This window comes from Amblyomma mixtum, chromosome 2, assembly GCF_055824585.1.
Source record: "Amblyomma mixtum isolate Tamu chromosome 2, ASM5582458v1, whole genome shotgun sequence".
Lineage (NCBI taxonomy): Eukaryota > Metazoa > Arthropoda > Arachnida > Ixodida > Ixodidae > Amblyomma > Amblyomma mixtum.
The window spans coordinates 310,223,420-310,238,662 of NC_143013.1; the positions used below are offsets into that span (position 1 = coordinate 310,223,420).

General features: G+C 50.0%; 1 protein-coding gene across 2 annotated transcripts in view; it reads right to left on the reverse strand.

Moving 5' to 3' along the window:
• Positions 1–5,567: 5,567 nt before the first annotated feature.
• LOC149364949 (uncharacterized) overlaps positions 5,568–15,243 on the reverse strand; it is a 155,302-nt gene continuing 145,626 nt past the window's right edge. For both annotated transcript variants that reach the window (XM_089574933.1, XM_089574934.1), the window contains 4 exons: positions 10,957–11,064; positions 10,540–10,633; positions 10,026–10,107; positions 5,568–9,265 (listed from right to left, as the gene is read on the reverse strand). In XM_089574933.1, the coding sequence (XP_089431059.1) occupies positions 8,023–9,265; positions 10,026–10,107; positions 10,540–10,633; positions 10,957–11,064 (1,527 nt within the window). In that variant the 3' untranslated portion in view covers positions 5,568–8,022. The remainder of the gene's footprint in view (positions 9,266–10,025; positions 10,108–10,539; positions 10,634–10,956; positions 11,065–15,243) is intronic.

The following is a 15,243-nucleotide window of genomic DNA, read 5'->3' on the forward strand; positions in this document are numbered from 1 at the left end:
AAGCAGCGGCACGGCCTCGCTCTACGTCCTAGGAAAGAAGCTTTGGTTCACAGTACAGTGCAAACGTTGAGCTGCTTGCCGTGTTAGGAGCACCCCGGCAAATGAAGACGTATTAACCAGGCTCAATAATAAACGCAGATCTCTGTGTACTGGTGGAGAGTGCATGGAGGTATACGATCAATATGCAAATATATTTCGCTGTCAGGAGCCAAATTCATCCTCAGTTCCGCACTGAACTTGAGTGTGCTTCAAAGAGATCGTGAATGTAGAAGGAAAACCACACAAAAAAAATTGGCGTTTACATAGCGCAGCTGATGTGTACTTTTACGATTTGGAATTAGTTATGATTGCTCCTTGTCTTCTTTTCGAGGCGTGTGCGCGGGGATGTTACGGCGCAGTGGGTCGCATGCGCGGCTGGCAGGGCTTTGTGCAGGATGGCTCCGTTTGCGATGACGTCACGGCGTATGGTGATGTCGCCGGTGCGGTCATATGGAGCGCTTACTCGGGTGGCGTCACGGCGCCGTTCCCGTGACCAGCTGTGACACTACGCCCGCACTTATATATACAGCCGGAATGATCTGTTCAAAGTTAAACTGTAAAAAAGAAAAAAGTACCTTTTTCGCCCATTGTAGCAAATACCTCCATTTCATTTCTCGCCCTGGATTGCACAGCATGACAGATATAGTTGCAGTCTTAATTCATATAGCGCTGCCCAAGCTAGATTTGCAATTTCAGACCCGATGGACTTTCTCGTTCAAGGCTGAATGAACGCACCCTCCCACCCTCCCGTGCCGAGACGTCGACGACCCCGTTCCGGGCTCTGCTCCGGAACGGGGGGAGGACGCTATCTCTCTATTTGTCTCTCGTCTGTACACCAATGGTGCCGCCGCGACTCCTCACTTTCCTGTCGGGGCCAAGACCCAAGGACTGTGCCTAACAACAAAGGCGAAGGGAAGCACACCAGAAAGAATACACTACACCGCAGCGACACCGCGCACACAGGCTGCGGGTCAAAGACAAAAGAGAGCTTGGCGCGCAAGTGAGTGAGTACAGCGGTACGTACAGCCATCGCAGGCGCGCGGCGAACGAGGTGCGGCATTCCTCGGTCGGCAGAAAAGGGAAAGCCCCTTGTTGTTGTGTCGTACCAGGGTGCTATTCTCGGCGCCCGCGCCCGTTATACGCGCGCGAGCGTGCGGTGCACACGCAACGCGCAGCAGCTGTCTCGAGACCGCGCTCCCCCTACGACGGTGCGGCGGCGCGACCTTCCTTCCCCATCCGCCGTCATTCGTCCCCCGCCCGGTGTAGCGCTGCAGATAATCGCGCTCGCGCGCCGGGGAGTTCCTATTTAGAAAGCGCGTGCGCGCGTGTTTTGTGTGTCACGAGTTCCCTTTTCGTATTTCTTGCTTCTTTTTTCAGCGATTGCTGCTTAGGGTAGTTTCTACGACGTAAGCTGCCTCGGTGTTGTACGTGGTAATCGAAAAATTCCTCGTTCATCTGCGGATGGGGGTCCTGACGATGTGCCCTTTGCTGTCACGTGATCATGTTGGGCCTGCCCTTTGTGTTTGTTTGTTGAACTTAGCAAAGCGCAATAAAAAGACAGGGACAACAAGAAGAAGAAGCACGCAGGACAAACGCTTGACATCAACTAGTTCTTTACTCGGGAAAAAACACATACTCGTATATACAGATACATAGAGGGCGGAAACAAATTATAAACCAAGCAATGAATCGGCTTTATCACAAGTGTGTTTAGCGTGAACAGGTATCAGGGTAAGCAATTTCCTTGCGTGATAAGGTGAGGGAAGGAGTGCTGATACAAGGAGGAAGCAGTGCTTTGTATCAGCACTCCTTCCCTGACCTTATCACGCAAGAAAATTGCTTACCTTGATACCTGTTCACGCTAAACACACTTGTGATAAAGCCGATTCATTGTTTGGATAATAATTTGTTTCCGCCCTCTATGTATCTGTATATATGTTTTTTCCCGAGTAAAGAACTAGTTGATGTCAAGCGTTTGTCCTGCGTGCTTCTTCTTCTTGTTGTCCCTGCCTTTTTATTGCGCTTTGCTAAGTTCAACATGTATTACCAACTCGCCCAACTTTCTGCAGTGTTTGTTTGTGTGAGTCCTAATAACATAAGCAAGTGCAAGGAGAGGAGGGGAATGTGAGGCTATCACTCTCACTCCTTCGCTTAAGCAAATAGGTCCCTGGTGGGATGCAAATAAAAAAATAAAGAGAAGTTGTGCCGGGGCGGGGCCATGTTCCGCGGCGTCCTCTATTACTCCATTGACCGGGTTTTATCCCGGCCGCGGCGGTGCTATTTCGATGCAGGCGAAATTTTAGAGGCCCGTGCACTGTGCGATTTCAGTGCACGTGAAAGAACTCCAGGTGGTTGAAATTCCTGGAGCTCTTCACTACGGCGTCCCTCACAGCCTGAGTCGCTTCGGGGCGTTAAGCTCCCATAAACCAAACAAATAACAACAATAAATGAAATCAGTTTTTTTATGTTTGACCATATCAAACAAGTCAGAGGCATCAAAATTCTTGACATTATAATTTTGTCTGGTGATTAGCTTCTTGTGGAGGCAACAAAAAATGCTTTAAGAACGGTCTACTTTTTGTCACGGAGGAACTCCGTTCGGCGGACCTGGATGTGGGCGGAGTTTCACTCTAGGCTTAAGTTGTATCCGACTATTTAAGTCCGAGAGTTTGCATTCATTTCCGGGAGCAAACTGATGAAACGAAGGACGAAGGATTTCCGGGCAAGCGGTGCTGTTTGCTAGCGCCTGGTTTTTCAACCGTTTCGGCCAGAAATCTGCCCGTGTGGATTTTTATATTTATTTGTTTATCAACGGTACTCACAATTCTGTCACACAAATGACAGGTTTAAGGTGCTGTTGTGCGGAAACGCCCCGCGCCAAACGAGTAGCAGGAAAGAATTGAAACCTGCACCCCCCTTGATGTGTACTTCATTTTCGCACAAGAGCAAATGAAATTCGTTAATTTCCGGAAGCCATCTTTCACTGTTGCCACTTTCTCTGAAACGGTCTGAAGAAGCAGACTTGCCCACAAGCCTGCATCTACGTCACTGAATTTTATTTTTTAGTTGGCAATGCTCCGTTTCGTTTATTGCTTTAGTACAACTATAGATAAGTGTGTCAATGTTCTGTTTCGTTCCTTGCTTTAGTGCAACTATAGATACGTGTGTGGAGGCGTGCTGCTTCTCGCTTTTTATCCTTTCCTGCGAACCGCGTTTCCGCGAGAGCGAAAGCGGCGCGAACAGCTGTTGCTCCTTGTCAATTAGTGCGCGCGCTCTGACCGGTGATGGATGGCTTCATCACACGCTCCTCCGCTCTTTCTTGCTTTTGTTCTTCGTCGTTACCAGATGCCTGCGGTGCATCTGGACGACATGCGCGACGGGCGGCACAGCACCAGTAATGGTAGCGCGAGCGCCAGTTAGGAAGTGTAATGAATTACTTGCAACCGCACTCCCTGCAGCCTCGATCGCTTCATTGGCTCTCCAAGCCAGCTTTTGTTGAGGTGTCACATTTTACTACTCTTTCAAACACCGACTCCTACTTCTTTATTGTTTATTAAAAGAAATCACTCAGCGTTTATTATAAACTATATCGGTGGCGACACTGTTTTGGGAAATATTTCACAGAATATTTCGATTCACCCTTTCTGTTGGTCGAGAGTGTCATTCATAGAGAGAGATAAAGAGGAAGATGGAAAGCAGGGATGACCCTAAAGAATTCTAGAAGGTGAAAAACAACAACAACCACAAAAACAAAAGATGTTGAAGACGTTTGTCCTGGATTTGTCCAGCTGACGTCACGGGCGCCATTTTGTTGCACAGCGGGTAGCTTCAGCGGTGCAGACTGTAGTAGGTGACGGTAAGCCGATTTCACAGCGCGTGGCCTTTCGGCGCACTCCAAATACAACAAAATGACGGCCACTGTGACGTCATTGAGTATAATGCGGTGAGTGCAAATTGGGAAGAATGTCAGAATAGTCAGTCAACTATGCAAATTAGGTTAGCTTCATACCTTTGTCGTCTTGGTAACAGATGTGCAGGTTACCCGTGGCCTCACAATATGAGCAACGATGTGACTTGATTCTGTGATGGGTGCCGCGGGATGGAAGAAAGTCAAGGAACTCGGGGCTTTTCGGGTCGTGCCTGGCCGTGATTGCCGTGCCAACGACCTCGGGTTCCAAATACTACCTCCTCGACTCCGCCGCTGCGCGGGGTTCCCACATGGGGCCCCAACCCCCGCTCCGCACCCGTCTTCGTGCGGAGCCATCGTGGCCGTTCATCTCGGTGCAGCGGCTGCCGGGGCATGCGGAGCCGCTGGCGGATTCTTCACCGCAGTGAGATTCTCTAGCCTTGCAAGACGAAATGTCACCGTAGTGTAATGTACAGGGGGTTCGGCTCTTTCAAATACTGGTAAATGGTAAAGCCTTCACTGAACCTATACCGGATGCAAAACAGTTGATTACAGTCCTTTTGACCTGGCAGTCACAGTGGTTTTAGTCGCCGACTTACGTGAATACGATTACGTTAACAGCAGTCCGCAGGCGCGCATGCTAACTTGACGCATTTTAAGGCGAAAGCCTTTAATGCCCCATCCTTCCGTTCCGCAGCCGAGCGTGCTAATGGCTACGCTACTTCCTGCCAACCGGTATGTAGTTCTTGTTTAGGACGCTGGAGAGTGTTCGCAGAAAGGCGTCGAATCAGACGGATGCCTCCCAAACGCCCTCCAGTGTCTCCAGCATTTAAGATTCACAAACAATTGTGTACTTAACATCTTAACCACACATCAGTGACACAAGCAGCAACACCGCGCTTAAAGGCTTTCGCCTCGCCGCACTTTAGATCAACAAATTGCCGCCCTGATTTTTTTTTACCTCGTAGGAAGCACACATCAGGCGTCGCTCACGCAATAAGAGTATGCACACTTTTCTCGCAGTTAATTTAAGCCCGCTGGTGTCGTTCAATTCTTCATAAAGCCATTACATTTTTCTCGAGGAGTGTAGAGCGGAAAAAGTAGCAAATATTGTTTCATGTCTTGTCATAAGTACTGTACCCAGTCCGCCAGTCAAAACACCCTGACGCGGGACCCCGCGGAATTTTGACTTTTATGAGCATGTATGAGCGCTTTAGGAATGCGTTTGTCCGCAATCTATAGGTTTTATCATTTCAACTATGCTTCAAGTCAGCGAAGTTAAACTACTAGCGCCATGTCTGATTTACGTGACTCCAGTCATACACAGCTCCGAACGCATGTACGGAATTCACGAAGCGTCCTCTTCGGGAATGTGCTGGCGACACTGACGAGGGTCAGTGACGAGCTACAGCCACGAGTGACACTTACGTGCGACAGAAGTTCTCCTAGGAAACTAACTGCTGAGCTCATACGCTGTCACACACTAGTGACATAGTGTCATGCACTAGTGAGCTTATCACTAGTGACGTGGCGCCTGCACTGCCGTTCTGCTTTGTTCTCTGTTAACGACCCGTCTTGGCTGAAGCAGCGGGGGACAAGCAAAAGTGAGCGTGACACATACTTTTTTTTTTGTTAAAAACAGAACTTTTATTTACAAAATTTTAGCTGAGGTATAGGCAACGACAAAGCATACCGACAACAACGACCAAGTTGACAGTACAAATAAAAAAGAGAACACTTTGTTATATCGTTTTGATGGTGTGCTTGACCGCAGCTTGCAAAGTGTGCCAGCGGCTTCTCGCGCTAAGTAACAGTGTAGCTCTCGAAAAAGCGCGCCTGCGCTTCGCCCCGCTTCTGGCACCGGACATTCGCCGGTATTATTATTATCATTATGTACAAACGAGTGTTGCCTAATTCGCGCTCACAGGTCCGAAAAACACGCGTCAGACTGAGCTATATCTTCCCTTCTTCCCTTAAGCGAGCACCGCCAACTCGTTCTACAAACAAGCCGCCAGGAAGGAACCAGGCAAGGTGAAATCGGCAACAGCCGCCTAATCCTGGGGCACTTGCGTGTTCAGGTGTTCCTAAGCAGCCACATTTTCTACAGCGTATTCGTTTAGCGTATAGATTCAGTTCACCGTTCTGTGCGTGGTTGTGCTGTTTACTAAGTTTTTTTTTTTTACTTCTTGTCGTGTCTTGTTTGGTGTTTCGTGCTGCAAGTGCTATCAAATAGAGTACGCAGTGTTCTTTCTGCTTTTTTTGTGTTCGAATTTTTTTTTTTTTCACTAGACGCAGATTGTGCCTGTAGTTGCTATAGTACCGGGCCTATATTTTTTTTTTCTAATTTAGCTGCACCTGTCTTTTACGTGTTCGAAACAAATATTAATATTAGTAATAGTTGTAGATGTACTAGGCTGCAGGCCCAGAATTAGAAGCCCAGTTCGCAAGACGACAATCTTTAGCCTGGGAAAAGCGAAACTTCACGTCCGTTGTTTATGCTTTCCGTAGAAGCAAACTCTATACAACAAGTAAAATGTCATGAGCTAGACGCACGTGCCTCCAATTTCTACGGACGCGTATGCGAACTGCTGACCCGTGGGAAAACACGATGATGATACACGTATAACAGCTAGTGGCAGAAAGCCTCGATTCCGGGCCTAACCTGTGACCCGCCTTGTTCACTCTACGATCTCCCTACGGCTCCACATTGAGAAGAAACTGACGTTAATCTCCTTCCCTATTGGTTGAACTACTGTTGTAAATAGACGTTTTTCTCTGCAGTAAACCGGCCCATCACAGCCAACAATTGCGGAAGCCTGGAACATCAATCGTCTATGTACTCTTTGCGGACTAGAAGGTCGAAAAACGGACATTGTAGTGGTAGATGCATGCATGGCGCGTTGTGAGCGGCGGTGCCCTGGTCAATATCGTGCCTCTGTTGTTGCACAGTGATAAAAAAGCAGAAGCTGCTCATGAACACAGACAAAAAAAAAAAAAAGAACTTAGCTCATATCTCTTTTCGCCTCAGCGGGAACAAAATAAAACAATATGCACAAGCTCTCGTCAACTCTCTTTCCACAGTAATCATGCATGGCACTCGTCCCAAACAAAATAAAAGCAGCGCATTATGGATCAAGCCCAGCGTCGCCCGCTCGAGCGACACATTTGGGCCAAACTCGCATCAGTGGGCAAACAAAGCTAAAGAATGTTCAGGTCATACTCGCAAGCTCCTATTAAATGCCATACACATGTAACCAAGCTCCTTCAAACTTCCTTCCAGCGCAATATTCTATATCATATTTGATTCGCTGCCTTAATCTCGCTGCTGCGAAAGTACTTACGCAACATGGTCACGATGTTGCGACAATCGTGCCAAGTAAAATAGATACGGAAAATATATCTACATTGTTACTTGCGTGCCGGTCGTAGAAAAGCTCCTGAGCACATTTCTATGACACACGGTAACGCTTTGCATGAAGTCTAAAGGTGTGAGGGTCTTCGTTCGAGTCAAAGATCGCTTTTCGCAGCAGTTTTGACGACTTCTGCCACGTTTATGAAATTAGCGCTTCAGATTTGCACGGGTACCAGTAAGTGCAAGTCGTGCTTCGAATAATTCTTAACGTTTAGTTGAGACAAACCTTGTCTGTCTGAAGGAACGCTCCTGCTCGAGACGATGGCATCTGCTGAACGCAACAAGTGGACCGCTTGCTAGTATAGTTGCATTAACTAGCCGCGGATGAAGATGTGTCCCACGCGCTACGTGATAAAGTTGTTACATGATGCAGAGCTCAAGCCAAGTTGACACTTTCGGGACATGCTCTCAGACGACAGGACCCTCGTGCGCTTGTGAAGCATCGATCGCCTCCAGGAAGGAGCGGTCGCGTACAGCGTCTAACAAACTTTCCTCTTGTCAGGAGGAAAGAAAAAACGCGCTGTCTCGTGTGTGTGTGAGCGAGCGAGCCGCGTTGGCAACTAACTTCTCTTTGGAGCTGCCTGACCTTAGGCAGTGCACCAACTCTCGGTAGCGTCAGGGGCGGACAGTTCTGCGCGCACAGTTCTCAACAAAGGGAGCGACGCTAGTCCCTCTCGTAGTAAGTAGCCATGGGAATCTTGGACCCCCTCCTCCTGCAAGGTGGGCTGCAGAAGCTGTCCGGAGAGGTGGGTGCCGTGTGGGAGGTCTTGGCGCTCCCGTCCGCTTCACACTCGCCCTTGTCTAGTCGCGAGCGGTACTGGTTGACGAAGAACTCCATCCGCTTCAGGATCTTGTCGTCGGAGTCGAGGTCCTTCTCGCGCAGGAACTCCTGCAGGAGCGGCGATATCACGTTGGGTCTCTGAGACTTTGTAGGGCTCGAACCGACCGCGCTCCTCTTGGAACCCGGCTCCGTGAAGAGGTCGGGCGTGAGGGCGGGCCTCGAATTGCGTTGCCGGAACGCCCATGTCTTGTTAGCGCCCGTCGTCGCGCCGTCGGCCCCTCCGCGCGGGGTCCGGACCGCGGGCGGGCTCCTCCACGAACAACGGCCGGGAACGCCCCGAGTGAGGAACGCCTTGTCCGCCGCCATGCTCCCTTCGCTGCTGTGCGACCTGGAGCGCGGCAACGTTGCCAGCCCGGCGTCGACCGAACGGCGTCTCGCATTGGGGTTGGGAGGGGTGGACGACTGGCGGACCCGTCCGTTGGTCGTTGGCTGCAGGTGTTGTTGCTGGTGCTGCTGGGCCGGATGGTGATGAGGGGATGGGGACGTTGATCCGTTTGTGGTGAGGTTCTCGGTGCTAGCGGCGCGGGGAGGAGTGGCGAGGTAGGGGATCCTGGACTTGGCGGCTGCAGTCGGCGGTGGAGTCTGTCTGGCACTGCCACTCGTCGAATGCCTCGGAGACGAAGTTCCGTTCGTCTTGGCGGGAGACGCGGACGGCGAAGCGGAAGACGACGCGCCGCAGCTTTCGTCCGCGGACGCCGCCGCACTGTCGATGTCGTGGTTCCGCAGTCCCGAGTCGGGTCTTTCGGGAGTGGACATCTTCCAGGAGGTCGGACTGCCTCCGCCGAAATCTCCGGGCTGAGGTGTGACGCTTCCGGTCTTGGCGATCTTGCGCGGCGAGCACTTTCGCGATCCGGGGGTCTTGGCGAACTCGCCTTCTGAGGTCTCGCTGCTGCTGTCTGCGGGCGCCCCGCAGCCGCCGCTGGAACTGGTCGAGTCGTCGCTGCAGTGGGATATCCTCGAGGGCGTCAGGTCTCGGTCGTGGTCGGTAAGCGAGTTATTGTGCGGCAGGCCTCGATGCGACATCAGCGGGGACGTGCTCCCGTAAGGATAGCTCGGTGCGGGAGGTCTGCAGGAAAAAAAAAATAAGTTTTCCGGTTTACTTTCACGTGCAGAAGCGTGCACAAAACCGACTGAAAACTCGCCTATAGTCAAATTCGATTTTTTTTTTAATAAAGGCGAGAGGTGAACTCATCGCGTTCAAGAGAACAAGGGAAGAGACAGAAGGCGTATTCTCTACATGGTATCAGTGGTCTACACCGACATTTAGAGCCGATGCAGTATTCCGCAGTAAAAGGAAATGTGAAAGAAAACGAAGCGAGGTTTCAACACGCTGAACGGTAACATGAAGCGCAGAATTGAGCCAGATTTGTTCTACTGCTTATAATGCTAAAGACCAAGGTTTTGCAATGTCATAATATATTAAAGAAAATACATTCAAGCGAAATTAACGCCTTTACTGTTCTGCAATAAGCTAGTTTCTCTACTTTCCTGAATTATATGATATCCACATCAGTATCAGTCATTATGGTATTGACATCTCAGTCATGATCGTGAACTCTTGAGGTTTGCACCTGAGTATGGTGCGACCTTTGGAGCTTTGATGGCATCATCTCTATTTCACAACACTAGAAACTGGCGGAGCGGTCAGCGCATAAGCGAATAATTACGCGAAAAAGCTGGCCTGACTATAATTGGAGAATGGTTCAGCTCGACGTAGCACGCTGAGACCGCCGCTGACCACCGCTACAATTGCGATCAGAACCAACAATAAGACAAAAAGAAAAAAAATGCCATTGTTTTAAGAAGACTAAAGACTGAGGACTGACCTGTTATATGTGACCTGCATGCTTGGGCTGCCACCCTTTCCGGGAGTCATAGTCAGCTTTGCCGATGTCGATGTCCTGTGTCCTGCAGAGGAAGGGCGAAGAAGTTTTCAATACAGCTAATTCTAAACAAGGACTCTTTTAGGCAGATGAGCCCTATTCAGCAAGGAATTTTCTGTACAGAGTACTGCAGTAGTTGCTGGCCGTATTCGAATATTTTGTCTCGTAAAAACTACCTACCTAGTACGCACTAAACGACACACTCCAGCCTGCGTTCCGTAACATAAAGTGCCTGAACGCAATGCACTGCGACCTGCCCAACGTCGCTGGTGAGAAACGTAGCCGTGGACGGAGGGACCAGGCCGGTCATTGACACCCTCATGCTTCTTCGCAGCAGAGCACAGCCCCGAAATTTAAGCACATTGTTTTTTCCTCGGTTCATTAAGAAATGCCGCAGGTATATATCCCCAAAGACAGCACTGTAGCTGGCGGTCAGCAGGGAAGCCTCTTCGCTCACCTGATCGGCACCTGCAGGGATCGTGCTTGTCCAGGTAGTGCTCCAGCGTGTCCCATCCGCCGCCCACACGCACCATCACGTGACTGCGGAGGATCTGCGCGTCCAAAAGGGGAACGTAAACGCAAGAGTAATTATTGAACAACGCATGTAACGCACTGAAGATGAAACAGCGTGACTGAACTGTTCGTTCGAAATGATACGGGCAAGAAAAAAAAAGAAATATGGAAGCCAGCTGATTGTAACTTTCGTCGAAGCTTGCTTTAACTCATAGGTACACTTAGTACGTCTTCGTAATAACGGCATGTTAATACTTACTTGGTAGCTATGTCAATGATTAGCAAACCAGCAGTCCGTTCATACACAATGAAGTATAGTTCATTCACCATGTTCCAAGTATGTGTGAGCACCCGTACTCACCCGTACGAAGATGAGCACTTTCGTGTCTCCAATCCTGTACTTCCCGTCCGCGACGCGAATCATCGGGAACTGGGACGGGCAGGTACACCGGTTCAGCAGGTCAACCACCTGTAAAGAGACACAAGAGGGGATGCGCGCACGACGGTGAGAGGCTGAACTTGTGAGCCTTAATATCTAATGCAGCTGGTACAGAATGTGGGATTGGGGCTTCACGTCCCAAACCTGTAGGTGGGCTGATGGACACTGCAGTGAAGACCTCCCGATTAATTTCGACTTCCTGAGTGATTATTTAACAAGCTCTGACACAGCACAACACATTTGCGAATCAGCATACCGCCTCCATCAAACTGTGGCCGTCGGGCGGGGCTCGATTCCGTGACCTTAGACTCAGCAGCCAAAGTTACATAATGTGACCATTCATACACGAACAGGTTAGTCACATTATGTAACTTTGGCTGCTGTAATGTGACCATGCATACACGAACAGGTAAGTAGTGCATAATTAAAAGAAAGGGAGAAAAGAAGCGGTGTATACTTGAAATGGCTTAGGGGTTATGAAGTTAAGCAAGGTTCTGTCATTATCAATGACCGTATTTACACGACCGCATGACAAGCAGCACATAGACGTCGCAAAAATATGCACATTAGGTGGGCCATCAGTCTCTGCATTATGTATAATTCCAGATTTTGTCTTAGTATTGGACAAGAGTGATTTCCACCGACGAATAAACCGTAAAGAACCAGAAGGAGCGTTACGTTTTCTCCGTCTCAACTAGTTCAGCTTACAAGGGAAGCGTTTGTGAATCAGCGCAAGCTAAATGTTGATGCTACAAAATGAGCTTTTCATTTACAGCCCGACCGAAGGACAGCTACTATCTGCATTGGCTATGTCTCGTAAACACAGCAAAAAAAGCTAATTTATTTCATTTTGCATCATATACTGCTGCACATCGTATAGTACGACAGCATCGGTTCAAAACATTTTCTTTCTTCATTTGTTTCTCGTCACTACTCCTATGTATGCGATTGCGCTCTCAACTCCGAATCTACTGAGCTAATTTCATGCCTCAAGTTAGGATTTTGAGCCCTCGATATATCTGGAACAAACTCGGGAGGACGCCTGGCAGCTCTTCTTAATTTCAGGAAAGATTTATTTCTCGCCCTGTGCAATAGTAAACACTTACTGACCCAAGTTTACTCTTCAGGAGCTTCTGACTTTCCCCAAGAGACTTCCGCATCGTTGACAAGACTCCGCAGTATGTTCAATACATATCAAGAGCGAAACAAACATGTTCCCAACTTAGCCTTTTCCCGTGGGAGCCTCTTCATGTGAGCAAACGATAGTTATGAGCACGAATTTCGATGTCTGGCATACAGCTGACGTTATACCGGTGGGGAACATATCTGCATACATATGACACTCAGCACAACTGCGCATGCATCGCGCGGAGCGAACGCGGAAGAAGCAGCGACCACATCACTGCCAGCCATACAACGCCACCAAACAGAAGCCTCGTACCGGGGGAAGAAGTGCCGAAAACGAGTGAAAGAAAGAAAGAAAGAAAGAAAGAAAGAAAGAAAGAAAGAAAGAAAGAAAGAAAAGTGCGGCGCGTTTTTATTAGGTTCACATATAAATACGGTGGCTGCAGCGTCAGGCTGCTTCGTGCCACAGCCGCAGCTGTCAATGCCGTCGCCTGTGCAGTGTCGGAAGGTGGGGGCGCTGCGCCATTAATAACCACGCGTATTCGTCCCTCATCGCCACAGAGAAGCTCGCGTGGACTCTTGCCACCTCACACCAGCCACTTCAGTCTTCTTTCTTTTCCTCCGGCGCTTTCGATTGTGTGTGTGTGTGCTACAGCATTGTGCCGAAGTCGAGAAGCTAGCGGCGGCTCAGACGGCAGACAAAGCAAAAAGAAAAAAAGAACGCGGCAAGGGTGGAAGACGAAGGAGGTGGCAGCGTCGTCGTCGTCGTCGTTCGAGGGGCGCTTATCCGAGCGCATCCCCAGCGCGGGGATGAACGGCCACGATGGTGGGGCCTCCCCCGCATCAAAAAGGGCGAGCAGCGACACGGGGGTCGAGGCCCCGCGTGCGCGAGGGGTCGTATTTGGAGCCAGAGGTCGTTGGCACAGCAATCTAGGGCCTCGCTTGAGCCACGCTGTACGAGTGAGGACCCTGGACTCCTTGTATCCGAAGCTGACAACCCGCTGCCAAACCCCTGAGGATACTCAGAGCTCCCATTGACATTAGATTGCAAAACGTTGTTCGTGTTTGTCTCCATTTTCAATGTCATTACCACCAGCTGAATTGATATCCTGTGGGACAAAAGCATCTGCTGTTTACCTTCGATCATCCTTAGCTTGCGCCCACCAGCGAATGTACCCTCTCCACCGTATAGTCCTTCAAAACAAGTCACACCACTCGACTTTCTGTAGCCCTGATATTTCTACACTTTAATCACCCCCATCACCCCCCCCCCCCCCCCCCCCCCACCCCTCCATCGCCGCCTCTACCCTACTAAGCCTAGCGTACCAACAGTTTTCTATTCTTCGCATTATATCTTGGTCAAGTCAATGTGTTCACCTTAATTTCATCCAGGAAATTAGCACTTCGGTGCCGCATTCCTTGCCAATAAGCTTATAGACTAGAAAGTCTTTGTATAGTGTCCCCGATTGAAGTTACCGAGAACGACTTCAGCTGTCTTGCCAGAGAAGCGCTGATTGCCGCACGGGCTACCTGCGCTCAAATTTCTCAGCTCACACTTGTTGGGAAACCATAGCCAGACTCTCAACTACGGCTCGCAAGAGGAAAAGCAAGCTCGATCACAACTACTTTGCCGGTAAACGTAGCCAATCTGGTGCCCGAATTAGGCGATACACGATAGGCGCACCCACTATTGCTTGGAGCGGAGAAACAGTGTACTTCCTCCAGTGCTCGCCGATAGCACAGAAACTAGAAAAAGAAACCGCAGTTGATTAATGCGCCGAAGCAGCGGGATATGCTAGGTTGAGGGAGTCATACCTTCATACCTCCCTCACGACTTGCCTATCAATTAGGGACAGTAACAAAAACAAGTCCACATAAAAGGTGTCTGAAACTGGCATGCAAAAGTACAGCTCTCCCCTGTCTTTCCAGTTCTACATTTATTTATTTTTTTTTTTCTTAGGCCGCTTTGTTTTTTTTTCTTTTGCTGCTGAAGAAAGCGGCTGCCCAGAGTCCTCTTTCCGCCGACAAGGGCTGCACGGCTGGGGCCAGGGACGGTACGCTTATAAGAAACAAAGCACGTGACACACAAAAGAGACGCACGCGCGAGCGCGAGCCTTCAAAATAGGCGCCAGCGCGCACGCGATTATCTGTCGGGTGCCGCTGGAAAGGAAGGTTGGAGGGGGAGGCGGCGGCGGCGGATGGGGTAAGGTCGCAGGCACCGAGAATAGCGTCGTACAAGGCACAACAACCAAGGGGGCTTTCCCTTTTCTGCCGCCTCAGGAATGCCGCACCTCGTTCGTCGCGCACGCGGCTTGCGCGCCAAATTGCACCACGCGGTCCTGAACATGTGACAAAGAGAGGCGCGCACATGTCTACGTAACGTCCTCCTCGCCGTTTCTCCGTATGACTCTTTCCGACCTTTATTCCCCCGTTACTATCTTCCTAAAGAAGAAACAGATGGTTCTGTATGTTGACGCGTCCAAGTACAGAACGAAGGAAAACGCTAGGGCGGTAGCAGTAGTGAACGCCAATGGGAATATAGTTACTGGTGCATCAGTGCGCACAAGGACAACACAAGCAGCGGAAGAGATCGCCATAGCTCTAGCCCTGACTGAAGCCAATCGGCAGGGACTGAGTTACTGGATAGCCACGGATTCTCAGGCTGCAGCAAGGGCGTACAGAGATGGAAGGATCGGCCGAAAAGCCGCGAGTTCCTCTTCGAACAAAAACAACGCAGACATGGATCAAACAACACAAACATTCAACACACCATCATTTGGGTCCCTGACACTGGGGTTGAGGGAAATCTCATGGCAGACACCGTTGTCCGAGGGTTCACGAACCGGAGGGCGGGTTTGCCGGTGGAACCCTTCAGCACGCCAGAATCTTACGGGGAGGCAATGAAGGCGTTGTTGGGAGCGCGCAAGAAGTACTCGGCTCCGGCGGATATCCTCGACAGAGAGCAGGCCACCACGCTCAGACGACTACAAACAGACACCTACCCAAGCAGAGCCATGTATCACAAAATGTGGCCGAACAGATACGCGAAAGAGTGCGTGTGGTGTGGGGGCTACGCCACAACGT